Source organism: Sciurus vulgaris (genome assembly GCF_902686455.1).
Source record: "Sciurus vulgaris genome assembly, chromosome: 17".
Classification (NCBI taxonomy): domain Eukaryota; kingdom Metazoa; phylum Chordata; class Mammalia; order Rodentia; family Sciuridae; genus Sciurus; species Sciurus vulgaris.
This window is the reverse complement of record NC_136478.1, coordinates 50065962-50082458: the sequence shown is the minus strand read 5'-3', so window position 1 is coordinate 50082458 and position 16497 is coordinate 50065962. Positions and strand designations below refer to the sequence as shown.

Genomic DNA, 16497 nt, shown 5'->3' with positions numbered 1-16497 from the left:
TTTTTTTTTTTGCAGTAATGGGGATTGAACCCAGGGCCTTGTGCTTGTGAGAGGAGCACGCTACCAACTGAGCTATCTCCCCAGCCCACTAATTAGAATTTTTTTAAATTTATTTTTATTGTAAACAAATGGGATACATGTTGTTTCTCTGTTTGTACATGGAGTAACGCATACCATTTGCGTAATCATACATTTACATAGGGTAATGATGTTTGATTCATTCTGTTATTTTTTTCTTCCCCCCCACCCCTCCCACCCCTCTTCTCCCTCTATACAGTGCCTCCTTCCTCCAATAATTAGAATTTAAAAAAAAAAAACAGATTAAAGCTTTGCCTGTGTGTTTATATTCCTGACTCAGTTTCATTTCCAGGAATGCTGGGTCAGAAGTTCCTGTGTCGGGCATCACCTCCCAATAGTGCCAAGCCTTTTTAGCACATGGGCCTTTGAGGGACGTTGCAGCTCAAAACTGTGACACTGTCAAAATGCCATACTTTGGGGGACCATTTTCTGAACCTCAACAAACTTCTGCAGGCACCAAAAGTAGGGAGAATAGTATAATAAACCACATGCCCCATGGCCCAAATTCGGTCATTATCAGCTTAGAGCCATTCTTGGATTCGGATTTTATCCCTTTGCTTTGTTTTAATTTTTTATCTTATTTTATTTTATTTTTGGTACTGGGGATTGAGCCCAGGGGCACTGTATCACAGAGCTACATTTCCAGGTCCATTTTACTTTTTATTTTGAAACAGGGTCTTGCTAAGTTGCTGAGGCTGGCCTCTAACTTGCAATCCTCTTGCCTCAGCCTCCAAGTCACTGGGATTTCAGGCAAGTGCCAACGCACCGAGCTCTAACCTTTTATTGAAGTACAACATGTAAGAAACATGTAAGAAACACACTTACTCACACCCAAGGAATGGGCTGGGAGACAGGGGATACAGTGAAAACAGTGAGTCTTGCAAGATTGGGTGCCCAGTGGTCAGGGACCTCCAGAATAGTTATAATCAACATCTTATCCCCTGGTGTGCAAGGTCCCGCCCTAGGACCTCATTGGCTGAGTACTATGGGTGGCAAAGACTTCAGGAAGTTCACCCAGGTTTTACTGTCTCCTGTTGGGTTATTTAAAGAAATATACCTTTAGTTGTCCACCCCTCCCTTTGTTGTCCTGGTGGGAGAGGCTTGTTGGGTGAGTGTACTCTGACACATACACAGCTCTTCTTTTCTTTAAATATTTTTTTACTTGCAAATGGACACGATATCTTTAATTTCTAATTTATTTTTCTGTGGTGTTGAGGATGGACCCCAGTGCCTCTCACGTGCCAGGCGAGTGCTCTGCCACTGAGCCCCAGCCCCTGCCAGGTTCTTACTTTTTTACCCAAGTTGCTATTCCCTAACAGAGGTTTCTACCTCGGTAGGTCAGGCTGACCCCTTCCCCAGCTCCTGTTCATCCAGCTGCGTGGACTTTGGGTCTGCCATGCCCACAGGCTATGGTGCTACTGTGTGACTTTCCCTTTGTTCTATCCAACCCCCACCACACACCTTTCTTAAATCCCAAGTTTACTTTTTTTTTAAGTTGTCAATGAACCTTTATTTATTTATTTTTTTAATGCGGTGCTGAGAATCGAACCCAGTGCCTCACACATGCTAGGCAAGCGCTCCACCACCGAGCCACAACCCCAGCCCCCCAAGTTTACATTGAAGGCTAAATAGTTTAGAAATGGACCACAGATTTTCTATTTCTCACACAATATACATATAGAAAAGCACAAACCCAGCCTGTCTATAGCTATTAATGAGGCTGTGTCTTCAGATTAACTACCAAACCAACCCCTAGCAACACTCCTCCTCTCCTGAACTCTATTGAAGGAAATCACATCACACATGGGGCACGGTGGCTCACGCCTGTCATCCCAGCAACTGGGGGAGGCTGAAGCAGGAGGATCGCGAGTTCGAAAGCAGCCTCGGGAATTTAGCGAGGCCTAAGCAACTCTGTGAGGCTCTGTCTCTGAATAAAAAATAAAAAGGGCTGGGGATGTGGCTCAGTGGTTGAGTCTCCCTGGGTTCAGTCCCTGATACCCACCCCCCCAAAAAAAAAAAAATCACATCGTGCTTGCTCTTTTGTGTCTGGCTGATTTCCTAGACTGCTTCCAAAGTTCATCTGTTTCATATTTAGCTGTAGCTGGTACCTTCTCGTGGCTGCACAGTATTGATTTATCCATCCGCTGTGGGCAGACATTGGTTGGTTTCCAATTTGAGCCTATGATAAATAAAACTGCAGCGAACATTCTCTGTCTGGCTTCATGTGCACACGGCACGCACTTCTTGGGAGCATATATACCCAGGAATGTCCCCAAGGCCATGGCAGAGGCGTGCATTCAGTAGGTGCTGCCTAGCAATTTTGGAAGGCAGCGGGACTGTAATCCAGCTTCCACAAAGCATTTCAAAGGGTGCCTATTGTTCCCACATTCTCACCAACAATAAGAGTTTGTTTGTTGGTTGGTTTTTTAGACATTCCAGTGCATGCGGAATAGTTTCTTTCAATGTGCATTCTTCTGATGATTAAAGAGGCTGGGCTTCCTTTCATGCGTTTATGGGAACTGTCAAATAAAATTTATAGGCGGCTGTTGGTCTGGACTGAGCTCCCACATCAGGCCCAGTGGATCAGACCAAAATGGAGTCACTCACACTGAAAACATGAACCGAAACTAAGTTGTTTATCTAATCTTCCAAAAAACAAGTAGAGAGGGATAATAGCCAAATTCCCAAACAGGCCAGTTTCGCTGGTCCTGTTGAGGGAGTCTCTGCTCTCACCTGACAAGGCAAGTAGCTTAGAAACCTGAACCCACTATCTCCCTTTTGTTATTGGTTCTGCTTTGCTCAACTCTTTTCTGCCTATAAAGCCAACTGCTTGGGCTCAGCTCATTGGTTACTCACTCTATAGAGTGAGCTGTTGCCCAATTCTAGAATTGCAAAAAGCCAATTAGATCCTGAAGCTAAATTTGTGTTTTGTCCTTTTTCTTTTTGTACCAGGGATTGAACTCTGGGGCACTCAACCCCTGAGCCACACCCCCAGCCCTTTTTGTATTTCATTTAGAGACAGGGTCTCAGTGAGCTGTACAGGGCCTCACTAAGTTGCTGAGGCTGGCTTTGAACTCATGATCCTCCTGCCTCACCCTCAGAGCCACTGGGATTACAAACTGTGCCAATGCGACCGGCCAGCCACAGACCGTTTTGCCCTAAAGAGAGGCTTCCTCCTACTGAAGCCCCACCGAGCAACAATCAAGACCTTAAGAGGAATTTGATCAGAGCCATTTTCAGGGTTAAGCATAACAAAATAAGAAGCTTTAAAGATTAAAGCACTGGCCCAGGGCTGGGGCTCAGAGGGAGAGGGCTGGCCTAGCCCGTGAGGCCCTGGGTTCCACCCCCAGCACCACGACAAAAATAAATAAGTAAAAAAACAAATAATAAAAGTGGCCCTCAGGATGGGAATCACACGGAGCAGGCTTTGAAGCGCTCTGGTGGGTCAAGGAGGCAAAGGTAACAGGGAGCCTCCTCCCTAAGGAAGCCACCTTCCGACAGCTTACAGAACTGCTGGGGTGTCCCAAGTGGCCAACGGAGCATCCAGGACGGGGCTCAGGAGCTGCCCTCTTCATCTCGGGAGTGCCCTGTCTCTCTGGATTGGCCTCTTTCCAAATCCCTTCCCTGCCTTCTGAGAGCAGAAAAGGCTGAACCACTACTGCTTACCTGTTGCTTCCCATCCTCGTGACACAGAAAGGGTCTATTCCTAGTTGTGCTTCTATTCCTGAAATAAACACACACAATACACGACACGAGCACTGCCAGTAGCAGGCTCTGAGGAGAAGAGCCGGGCTGGGAAGCTTGGTGACGGAGCTTCCCGAAGCCACCCGTATGGCCCACTTCCCAACCCCAGAGTCCAGGAGCTTCCTATTTCTGCAAACCAGACAGGCCGGATTTTCCCTCCAGCTTCCCACCCATGCCTCCAGCAGAGATCCTCCACCTGCACCCCCCACACCATCCTTGTTGATCCACCTGTCAGAGCCAATGACCTTGATTCCCAGCCAATAATTCCTCACATCGCCTCTCCTGCCTTGAAATGAAGTACTTGGATAACAATCTATTTTCATGGCTAATTCTTAAAATGCTAATAAAATGACCTAACTGTAGCTGAGGGCAAAATAAAAAGAGAGGAAATTTGTACTTCAAAGAATAGGTATGTAGATCAACATGGAAGAGATACTTGTTTTGATATGGTTATGCCTCAGGCACCTCCTGGGAATGTGTTCCAAATGCAGACCTGAACACTCTGAACCTGCGTTTTAATAAGTCCCAGAATGTTTGCCCTTCTATGTGGAGTCCCTAAAGCAACAACTCTGTAAAACCCACAGCTGGGCTCACCTACGTGAGGTGTTTTTCGGTTTTTCTGAACCGGAAGATGTTAGTCGGTTTTCTGTTACCATAATGAAATACCTGGAGCCGGAGACTTTTATAAGGAAAAGAAGTTTACTTTGGTTTATAGTTCTGGAGGTCCAAGTGCTGAGGCCTACATCTGGTAATGGCCTTCTTGCCGGCTGCTTCTCGAGTTGGCAAAGGAAATCACAAGGCAAGAAACAGGAAGCATGTGTGTGTGTCTGTGTGTGTCCTCTGGTTTCTCTTTCTTTTTAAAAAGCCAGCAGTTTAATCACAGGGGCTCCACCCTGATAACCTTATCTAATCCTAATCACCTCCCAAAGGCCCCGCCTCTAAACAGAGTCAGATTCCACCTTCTTAATACCTCGCAATGGGGACTAAATTTCAACACATTGTTAAAGCAATACTCTTGAGAGAGATAGAGTTCTGAAATTAAAAGGCTTATTGAGCCAGACACAGTGTTGCGCACCTGTGATCCCAGTGGCTTGGGAGGCTGAGACAGGAGGATCACAAGTTTGAGGATAACCTCAGGAATTTAGTAAGACCCTAAGCAACTTAGTGAGACCCTGTCTCAAAATAAAAAAATAAAAAGGGCTGGGGATGTGGCTCAGTGGTAAAGCGTCCCTGGGTTCAATTCCTGGTACAAAAAAAAAAAAAAAAACTTTATTGAGCCTCTACAGATGCTAGCCAGAAAGAAAGGTCTGACGAGGACAAGTTTCTGCAGCCCCCGGAGTAGGATCCACCGGATCTAAAAAACAGAGTATTTAAATGAAAATTTGGGGAAGGAATTTTAAATTGTTTATATTGACCCTACATTGACTATAGGTCTACCGACGAGAAGGACTGGATTATACAAAGTGGGAAAAGCCTTGGGATAGGAGGGAAGTCCAGAAGAAGCAATTGTTTCTGCATTATTTGGGGTTGTAATAGGATGAATTAAGGGAATGGTGATAGGAGGCATTAAGTATTGTTGTTTTATGGGGAGTGTAAGCACACGGCCCACAAGTGACAGGCAGGAGCCGGCAAGCAAACCTCAGATCAGCGAGCTTTCTGCAGCAAGGTCAATAGATCAGGCCCGCAGGGCCCATTTCCTGGGCATGTGAAAATGGCCGTCAATTACAGAGGGGATTCTGGTTTCATAGGGTACATGAGGATGATGTCATCATTGGAAACCCTGCACAGGCAGTCTTGACCCTCAGGGGCTAGTTGTACAGGTTAAAACCAGACCCCGAGGGTTAAATACTCAAATCTTGCCCATTGTTATTTAGGACTAATTTGTCATGGAGGAAGGTCAAGGTTTAGGGCCCAGCATTCCGAATCCACCGCTTTCCTTTAGGGCCCGTTGTTATCAGGAAAGAATGCACTGGGAGAGGTTTAATGTTTGGCCAATTTCCCCTCCCTCCTCCCGAGCCACACCATCCCTCCATTTTTCTTGGGGAGTTTACAGGAATATTATTTTCCATAACCCTTCAGGGAGGTTGGTTTTTTGCAGCATAAAGAATTAAATCCAGGGGTGCCTACCAGGGAACAACATCTCCAGCCTATTTTATTTTTTAGTTTGAGGTAGGTCTTGCTAAATTGCTAAATTACTAAATTGCCTAGGCTGGCCTCAAACTTGAGATCCTCCTGCCTGAGCCTCCCCTGTAGCTGGGATTACAGGTGTGTACCACCACACCTAGCCAATGAGTTGTTTGTTTTGTTTCTTTTTTTTTTTTTTTTTTTCAGTTGTCAATGGATTTCTATTTTATTTATTTGTATGTGGTGCTGAGATTCGAACCCAGTTCCTCACACAGCCTAGGCAAGCGCTCCACCACTGAGCTACAACCCCAGTCAGAGGAGTTAAGTTTTTAACATGAATTCTAGAATGTGCATGTTGCTCTGTTCAGCCCTGTAATGTACAAAGCTGCTCTTCCCTCCCTTTCTGTTGCAGCCATTTCCCTGCCTCCCAACCACTTGTCAGTCGGGGAACATCCTAGCTAGCTATTGGTTCATCAGTCAGCTTGCAAGTATCCTTCTCCGATATTGGTCCCCTGTTAGCCAGGCAGAATTCAACTGCCTCAGGGTAGCTACCCCGCCATCTTTCTCTCTTGCTTTTCTCTCCCCCGACTTGCTTTCTCTCTCCTCCTCGCTTTCCACTCTCTCTAGCGCGCACCCTTTCTCGTTCCCTTTCTTTTCCTCTCTTACCTACAGGGAGACACTCTGTTTGCTTAATAAACTCCCTTATGTGATTTCTCCTGGCTGGCGTGGTTTTCGTGGGATTCTCTTACAAGCCCATAGATTTTTAACTAATTAACCTCCCCTGTTTCTCCTCTCTTCAAGCCTCTGGTCCTTTATAATTAAATTTACGACCTGTCATAATTTTTCTCTTATCAGCATAAATCCTGGGGGGAACACACTTATACCATGCCCAAACCATAGCAGAAAAAAAAACTGATAAAGTCCCTAGAGAAGTCAAGGACAATCTTCACTCAGTGAACCTGGTAGTTGCATTTTTTAAAAATTCAGCATCTCTTAACACTTGACATTATTGCGTTCTAAGCGCAGGTGAACAGCTTTCCTCTGTTAAATAAAACGTATAGGAGACCATGGGTTGAACTGAGCTCAATAGAACAACCACCAACTTCATGCAGAAGTTCCAGGTCATCAAGCTGAAACTGAGTTGTGTATGTGACCTTCCCAGTCATCAGGAAAGTGAGAGAGAATAGCCAAATTCCGGAACAGGTCCCTTTTAGCTGGGAATTCCCTTTTCTTTACAAGAAAAGTTACTTTGAAACAACCAATCTGCTTTACGGTTTCTGAATTTCTGGACTTCCTCTCCCTATAAACCAACCTCCTCCGCCTGGCTAATTGGAACACCCATTCTATTTTCTAGAATGAGGTGTTATCAGATTCTAGAATTGCTTATAAAAGCCAATAAAGATCTTTAAACTACAATTTGTTCTGATTTTTTTCTCTTGATACCTCCTACATGGGAACGCAGGGAACGGAATAATAGAGTGTGACAGAGTCCTTTTGAAATGAAAAGGCTCAGAGTCCTCCGTTTCCCAATAACCAGTATTTCTCCATTCCAGCTTTCTCAGGCTGAGAATAGAACCTGAAAACCTGCCCCACTCGGACCTGACCAGTGCCAGTGAAACCAAAATTAAACCATATCTAGCCAGCACAGCCTGACTACATCGACATATGTATGTTTCCTGGCTTTTGTTCCTATCAATTGCAACTGCTTCTGCAGGGCTGGGAGAGGTAGGTGAGCCACCGCGTTGACCCAGCTGCAAGTCAGTTCATGTTTCCTTTTTACTGGGTTTGTTCGTTCCTTATGGGGGCAGGAGCCCGAATCCAGTCGGTTGGAACTCCAGAGTGGCTTCCAGCCTGGGGTGCCAGGAACTGGAGGACGACTCTGTGGGTGGGACCCTCCATTTACCCTGACACCAAAATCCTCCATGACTTTCCCAAATGACCCCTGGAGTGCTCTGCCTCCCCCCCCCACCTGCCCCAGGAATCATTATTTCCTAATCATCGTATTCCAGGTGCTAGAACTTTCTTGAGTCCATTCGCGTGTGTTTTCGTTTTCAGGGTATAGTCTGGGAGATCGTTCCAAACTTGAAAGAGGCCATCTCTGGGGAGGAGAATCGGGGAATGAGAGAGGAGAATGACTTTTCAGCCTCTGCCCTTCTGTCCCACTGAGGTAGATGTTAGGAATGTGTAGAGAAATGTCCACATTGGAAGGTGGAACTGGCAGCTGTGGACCACTTGTGAGTGGAACAAAGGAGCTGAGGGATAGAAGAGACCTTTAACCCTGTGATGCTAGGAGCCATCGTTGGATTGGACCATGAACAGGATCCTCTGCCAATCACCCCATCAGCCAGGGATGCTGGAGACACTGATGTGAGCTGAAAGCTACCCACCAGGCCAGAGCCCTAACAGGGAAACTCGTTCTTGCTCAACATATCCCAATCCCAAGGGAAGTGGGCAGCCACTTGGGATCATACACATTCCACCTAATTACGTCCCCTAATAGAACCCCTGACCCTAAGCCCTGATAGCTGTCTCATTTCCAGAGAGCCCGGATTCTACCCTGAGAGCAGGAGACTCGCCTTTCCCTTCCTAGTCAGCTCTTCCTCTCTGGTAAAAACTGATAGGTCGTTAAATCTTTTCTGTGTTGTGTCAAGAGCCTGGAAGCTCTCCTTCAGCCTGCAAAGACCTCCTCAAACTCCCTTCCGGTGATCTTACATGATTTTTTTTTTTTTTTTTGTACTAGGGATTGAAGCCAGGGGTCTCCACCACTGAGCCACATTCCCAGCTATTTTGAGACTGTAATTTTTCACCAGCCCAAGGGCAGAATTTTAAAAGATGGTTTTCTTCTTGTGCAAACCCCCTGAGCTTGGGGAATGGGTGCTTAGTTTACCCCCGGAATTGCTGTGGGTGCTGCCACCCTGCACAAACACCCACCCTGGCCTCGTGATAAGACTGGGCTGTTCAGCGGCTGTGGGAGCCCGTGGTGGGGGTGAGGAACGCACTTACCTAACATTTAACGAGTAAGAGGTTCAGGGCTCAGGAATGTGTTGCGTTCTGTCCTTTTGTGGCTATCCACGACAATCTCATTCTAGTTCATTGCTGGAGATGTTAAGTCATAGATTTGTGTAGCACTTGGTGCTGAGACTGGGGGCGAGAAGGGAAGAACACATGCCATCCCTTTCATGGGTGATGGTCATGAGTTGAGGGCATCTGCCTTCTGTCCCCATGCTGGTCCCTGCCTGCCTCACTGGGGTCTCCCTCTCCTCTCCGCCCTCCAGCCTGCTTTCGCCCTATTCCCCTTCCCTGCTACTTTTTCCAGAGCATTAATCACTTTCTAGCATAGAACATGATTTACCCATTATGAGTTCTGGTCACCATGGCCAATGCACATTCTAGTCTGGTTTGATGATTATTCACTAATAAAGCCTTTTCATTGTTTTCCACATTTGTGGAGAGTATTTTGGGGGGAGTTGACCAGATGTCTTTTTTTTTTTTTTTAATTTCCCCAGCACTATATAATTTGCTTTTTATATCTTTGTTCACCATGTCTAACCCTGTACAAGGAAAGTTCCCTGTGGGCCAGAATTCCTTTCCAGTTTTGTTTGTTGAGTTTTAAAATGATATATGTGGCTCATATTAACTTTATTGAGGAGACTATCATGCTAAGTGAAATAAGCCAGACTTAGAAAGCCAAAGGTCAAATGTTTACTCTGATATGTGGAAGCTAGTCCAAAAAAAGGAGAAAGACAAGGGGCAGGGGAGATTCCCACAAAAAGAGAAGAAACACCCCGAGGCTAAATGAAGGGGAATGAAGGGGAGGGAGAAGGGACCTGATAAGGGAAAAAGAGAGGAATCAAAAATTCTAAAGGTATCCAGGTGGGATGGCGCAGGCCTATTCCCAGCAGCTCCAGAAGCTGAGGCAGGAGGATCCTGAGCTCAAAGCCACAACTTAGTGAGACCCTAAGCAACTCAGTGAGACCCTGTCTCTGAATGAATACAAAAAATGGCTGGGGATGTGATGTGGCTCCTCGGTTTGAGTGCCCCTGGGTTCAACCCCTGGTTGAAAAAAAAAAAAAAAAAAAATTCTGCAAAAATTCTAAAAGTAAGTAACAGGAAGATCAAGAGGGAAGGGAAAGGGAGGAGGGGGAAAGGTGTTAAGGGAAATTCTGGGAATTGAACTTGAATACATCATATTCTGTGTTTTTCTTAATTACATAAAATGAATCCTAATGTTATGTATGACTAAAAAGAAACAATAAAAATTAAATTTAAAAAACTCATTGAGCAGAGCTGATACATGGGTTAAAATCAGGGATTCTGGAGTTAGACAGAGGGGTTCAAATTCCAATTCTGTCACTACTGGTCGCGTAGCCACGGGCAAGTCACTTGACTTTTGTGGGCCTGCTTTCTCTTCTGTAAAGTGGAAACCAAGCAGTCCCTACTTCTTAGGATTGCTTCGCTGGCCGACAGTGAAACTAAAGATTGTCTGGTGTTATTGGTTAGAACACTTATTTTGGGCGGTTGAAGTCTGTTTTTTCCTGTGGAAAAAAAGATAACCATGACCCGCCTTAAAAGTGATGGGAAAGTTTAAACGAGTTAACGGAAGAGGGATCCTGCCCGGACGCTGGACCGAAATAACCGCGGCTGCTCAGCGCCAGGCGCCTTCTGCAGCATTAGGGACAGTCCAAGGCGCTGACTGGAGCGGATCGCGAGGGACAGATCCCGGATCCCGGCCGCCTGGTTCCCCGGCCTCATCTGCGGCGTCCTGGGGGTTGAGTCATTCCTCCGCCGCCCGCGGCCAGCGGGAAAGCGGTGGGCTTGGAGAGGAAGGCACCGGGAGGAGGGGACTGCATCGCAAGAGCGGAGCCGCGGGCAGAGGCGCGCGGGTAAGAGGGTGCGGGCTAGTAAGAGGGGAGGGGCCGGCGAGTTAAAGGATGGAGGCAGGCGGAGAGCTGCACGGCGCGGCCCACGCGAGGGACACCGGCAAGGTGCGGGGTAGGACTGGAGGACAGTTGGGCCACCGAGGCGGGCTGGCTGGCGGGGAGCTGTGAGCGTGACGGGGACCTGTGAGCGTGACGGGGACCGGGGCGGGAGGCTGGCGAGGAGGAGTGAAGGTGGGACCTGGGGACGCCTGGGGTGCGAAGGGTGGGTGGCGGGCTGTGCGGACTCCGGTGCGCGCGCCCGGCAGGGGCGGGGCCGGCGGAGGTGGCGCGCCGCGGAGGCTGCCGGTCCCTGACGCCCTGACCCTTCCTCGCCCGCAGCCGGCTCTGGCGGGGGGACCATGGGCGCCTCCGCCTCCAGGGGCCGGGTCGCCCGGGTCCCCGGGCCAAAGCTGGAGCCCGAGGAGGTGCTGGACCTGAGCCAACTGCCACCGGAGCTGCTCCTGGTGGTGCTGAGCCACGTGCCCCCACGCACGCTTCTCAGCCGCTGCCGCCGGGTGTGCCGGGGCTGGCGCGCCCTGGTGGACGGCCAGGCCCTGTGGCTGCTGATCTTGGCCCGGGACCACGGCGCCGCCGGACGCGCCCTGCTGTCGTTCGTCCGCAACTGCCTACCCCCCGCTAGCGACGCCAGGCCTTGTCCGCTGGGCCGCTTCTGCGAGCGCAGACCGTTAGGACGCAACCTCATCTGCAACCCCTGCGGCCAGGGTGGGAAGCCGGCAAGGAGCTGGAGGGGCGGGTCCGCACTGGGCTGTGGGCAGGACCTCCAGGGAGCTGGTGGGAAGGGGCGGGGACCGCACTGAGCCTGGGGGCGGGGCGGGGCGGGGCCTCCAGGGAGCTGGTGGGAAGGGGCGGTCTGGGGACCGGCCAGTGCTCGGAGCCCCCTGGTGGGCGAGTGGATCTTGGACAGGACTTAAGGGTTTCAGGGGCTTTTTTGTTTGTTTTCCGGTACTGGGGAATTGTCTACCACGGAACTACATCCCCAGCCCTTTTAATTTTTTTATTTGGAGACAGGGTCTCGCTAAATTGGCCCGGGCTGGTCTCAAACTTGCAATCCTCCTGTGTCAGCCTCCAGTAGCTGGGATTACAAGCCTTTTATTTAACAGAAGGCCTCCGGAAGTGGATGGTGCAGCATGGTGGAGATGGCTGGGTGGTGGAGGAAAACAAGACAACCGTGCCTGGGGCCCCTTCCCAGACCTGTTTCGTGACTTCCTTCAGGTGAAAATCCCTACTCTCCTAGGTCGGGTCTGTCTGTGAGAAACATTTGCCGATTCTCATTAACCCCTTCCCTCACATTCCTAGTTGGTGCCGCAAGAAGCAGGTCTTGGACCTGGAGGAAGAAGGTCTGTGGCCAGAACTGCTGGACAGTGGCAGGATTGAGATTTGTGTCTCTGACTGGTGAGTATGATGATAGAAACAGCCCCGGGCTAAGCACTGGCTGCATGTGGCTTGACCTTTGCATGGGTAACTTAATTTGGGCCTCCTAAGAACCCCTTATAGATAAAGAAACTGAAGGTCAGGGAGGTGAAGAGACACAATCTTACCCTGGACCCCTTTGCTCTTCTCCAAAGGGGTCTGGATTGGAAAACTTCAGATTGGATTCAATACTGGGCCTGGGCCCAGCTCAGTCTTGTTGAATCAGAGGTATATGAAGATTCCCCAAGGGGGACATGACTCAGGATTTTAAGGATGCCGAATCCCAGATTGTCTACAGCTCTATGTTGCCTATTCTGAAATTAATCTGCTGTAGAACATGTCTGGTAGAAGGATCATGGTTCTTTTTTTCCCTCTCTCTTCCTCAGTTCCCCTTCTCCAACTTTACAGGGGAAAAAAGCCTGTCACTGTCATTTGTGGTCCCCAAATGTAAAGACTAATGGGGATCCAGGCCAAGCAACCATTTGGAATTTTGGGTCTCAGCAATTTCACTTATAATCAAGGCAACATAACCGCCCCCAAGCCTATCTAGGCAATAAATAAATTTTATTTTTCATTTAATTACTATTTATCAAACTGTGAAACATGTCTGTTATAATCAGGTATACCATTTGGCTGTAAGAATGAAGCAGGATACTCACCTGTAATCCTGGGGACTCAGGAGGCTGAGGCAGGAGGATCTCAAGTTTGAAACCAGCTTCAGCAACTTAGCAAGATCCAATCTCAAAATAGGGCTAAGGGTGTATCTCAGTGGTAGAGCACCCCCACCCCCAGTACTACAGGAAAAAAAATTTAAAAGAATGGATGAGTCCCAAATTTTTCTGAACATCACACAGGGGGCTTTACAAACTCCTGCATATCCCTTAAAATCAAGTTTTTGAGGGTGAGTGCCAGGCATCAATGTCTGTGAGAGTTTAAAGCCAAGAATTAGAAGGCAGAGTCCCCAAGATCACCCTCACTTCTAACACCAGCTTCATGTTTAGGGGACTCCCAAAACCACTCTACATTCACTAATTCACTTAAAGGACCCACAGAAAACTATTATACAATTATGGTTTATTGCAAGGAAAGATACAGATTAAAATCAGTCAAAAGAAGCACATAGGGCTGGGCATGGTGGCACACACCTGTGATCCCAGCAGCTCGGGAGGCTGAGGCAGGAGGATCATGAGCTCAAAGCCAGCCTCAGCAACTAAACTCAACAAGACTGTGTGCCTAAAAAAATTAAAAATAAAAAGGGCCGAGGATGTGGCTCAGTGGTTAAGTACCCCTGGGTTCAATCCCTGGTACCAAAAAAGGAAACACAGAGTCTCCCTTGATCTTTTCCCCTGGAGTTAGTACTTGTCACCCTGTTAGCATTAATGTACGACAAGACTCATGGACTCCTCCAACCAGGGAGGCTCACCTGAGCTTCGGTTACAGTTTTTATTGGGACTTCATCTGATAGGCATTATCGATTCACCACCTGACTGTGTGGTTAATCTCAGCCTTCAGGTCAACTGACATTGACTCAAAGCTACCAACCTAAGTCTCATTGTTGGTCTTCTGGAGTGACCAGCTCCCACCTGGAGTGACCTATAGCTATATAGGCATGACCAACCCTTGCCCTAAATCACACTGGTAGACTCAAGTCCCCATCAAACAGACACCTCTGTCAGACACGGCATTCCAGGGGTCCAGAGATCACTCCCAGAAGATCATCCGACGAGCTGGATTTGTGTCCATGGGGAAGGCCTTCAGGTTGCAGGTAGACACTCAGCGAGATGGAGTGGCAAGTCCAGCCTTCAAGCCGCTCTCCTCCCACAGGTGGGGAGCCCGACATGACAGTGGCTGTATGTATCGACTCCTTGTCCAGCTTCTAGATGCTGACCAGACTGTCCTAGACAAATTCTCTGCTGTGCCTGACCCCATCGAGCAGTGGAACAATAATATCTGCCTTCAGGTGAGTCCGGCCCATGCTGGTCACCAAGTGCTGTGTAACAAATTGCCCCAGAACTTAGTGACTTAGAAATCCACGGCAGTCATCTTGCGGCCTCTCACGTCTTCTGTGTCAGTACCAGAGAGAGACTCAGCCAGGCAGTGCAGGCTCCAGGCCCTCAGGTTCGGACAGTGGCCTTCGGAGGAGGCCTGAGCTGAAGGGCAGAGTGGCAGGGGTGTGGGGGTGGCAGCTGGTAACTGGCCAAGCAGCTCTTTCTTCATTGAGCCCCAGAGCTTCTCCAGAGGTCTCTGGGCTTCGGCTTCTTTGCGCTTCTTCACAGTCTGGTGGCCTCAGGGCAGCCACAGTGGCTCAGGGGTGAAGGCACGAGAGAAAGTAAGTCCGACTTAGCCTGGGAAAGTCACTTGGCAAAATCTATTCAGCATCACTTCTACCAAATTCTTGGTTATAAGCAAACCCACCCAAATTCCAGGAGTAGGGAATTAGACTCCCCCAATTAATTGAGGGAATGACGAGATTCTAGAAGAACATGTGGAATACTAGATGCTACTGCTGCCATCTTTGGAAAAGTACCATCTTCCAGAAGCATCCCCTGTCCCCTTCCAGCCTTAGCTCTCAGCTTCCGAGGGGAAGGCCATCACATAATAGTACCAACCCCTTCCTCTACCTGCAGGTCACCCATGTGTTCTCCAACATCAAGATGGGCGTCCGTTTTGTGTCTTTTGAACACTGGGGGCAGGACACACAGTTCTGGGCTGGCCACTATGGAGCCCGTGTGACCAACTCCAGTGTGATTGTACGGGTCTGTCAGTCCCAGTCAAGAGCTGCCTTTCTTGCCAGAGGGCCTGACCATGCTATCCAGTCACCAGGATGTTTGGCTGGAACCCCTCATTAACCAAGTACTTCTACCTCCTTGGCACACACTGGGAATTTCAGGATCCAGTCAAGGGTACTGTTGAGCTCTGTATTCAGGTTCTGGAAACCACTGGAAGAATGGTCTTCCATCAGGTCTACCTATGGTTGCTGCTTTGGGCGGGCACTGCACTACATAGTGGAGACGCACAGGAGAGCTCCGGCCTGGGAGAATGCAGGTCCTGAGAGGGCTTCCCACCCCCCTCTCCTCCCCACCGCGACCCTCGGGTTCAGCACAGCCACCTCTGCCCCGTTCCCTCTTTGGGTCTCTTATCTTCTCTCCTTTCTGCTTCTGGGACCTGCCAGGTCCTTTCAGGGAAGTCCTGTACTCTGCTCTCAACTTTGACTCTCATCCTGACTAGCAAACTTCCAGCTGCCTTGGGTGGTGAACTTACCCTCCGGGGACTTTACCTTCTGGGCCCAGGCCTTGAAGGTGAAGGTCACCCAGGTTAAAAAAGGATCTGGAGATAAATCTGCCCACACTGACTGCTCCGGGGAATGAGGAAGTACCTCAAGCCCAGCCCTGATCCACAAGGACCTCTGTAATTATGTGATATTTAAAATGATTTTATTTTTCATTTTGTCATTTTTTTCCAAGCAGCAAAAGAATAATCTATCAGCCATACTATATAATGTACCTAGAATGTATCTGCTGATCATATATAATAAATTTATTATTTTGCCAAAACTGCTTCAGATCTTTGCAGTAGAAATATAGTGTTACTGCCTACGTTATGACTTGGTTCAGAGTAACAAGTGGAGGAGAGAAAGCTCACCAAGAAAGCAACAGTTGAGATGGAAGGGATGGAAGATTGGACTAGTATTTCCCAAGATCTAAGAATACATTTGATGCAGACAAAAACTGCCAATCAGTGTGCATGCATTAGGCAGATGGTGGGCGGGAACCAGATGGGTATAGTGTCGAAGTGACACCATATTCGTGATGTATTAGTCATGAGGGTGACATGGAATCATACAATGGCATGATTGGGCCATTCCAGGGTCACTGCTGACCTGGTGCTGGTGGATAAATGCGTCCTGGGCCCGGTCACCTGAGTGAAGGCACTGTGTGGTGGCCTTTGATGTATCGTACCCCATCCGCCTGGTCTTGAACCGCTGAGATATCTGGTCACACCTTACAACACAAATGCTCTTCAAAATGTGTGACAGGCCGGGTGCCGCTCGATGGTAGAGTGCTCGCCTAGTATGTGGGAGGTCCTGGGTTTCATCCCCAGTACTAAAAAAAGAAACCCCGAATGGGGCTACCCATTGTAAACTGATATCCTAAGTCACATGTGCACTGACTGTACTTAGTCTACTGAGCGTCGTGGCTTA

General features: G+C 48.5%; 1 protein-coding gene across 1 annotated transcript; it reads left to right on the top strand.

The window, feature by feature from the left end:
- Positions 1–10375: 10375 nt before the first annotated feature.
- FBXO27 (F-box protein 27) lies at positions 10376–15854 on the top strand. The gene is made up of 6 exons (XM_079119372.1): positions 10376–10829; positions 11205–11588; positions 11987–12098; positions 12183–12278; positions 14121–14256; positions 14924–15854. Exons 2-6 carry the CDS (start codon positions 11225–11227, stop codon positions 15143–15145), a joined length of 930 nt encoding a protein of 309 aa, XP_078975498.1. The 5' UTR covers positions 10376–10829; positions 11205–11224; the 3' UTR covers positions 15146–15854.
- Positions 15855–16497: the final 643 nt, after the last annotated feature.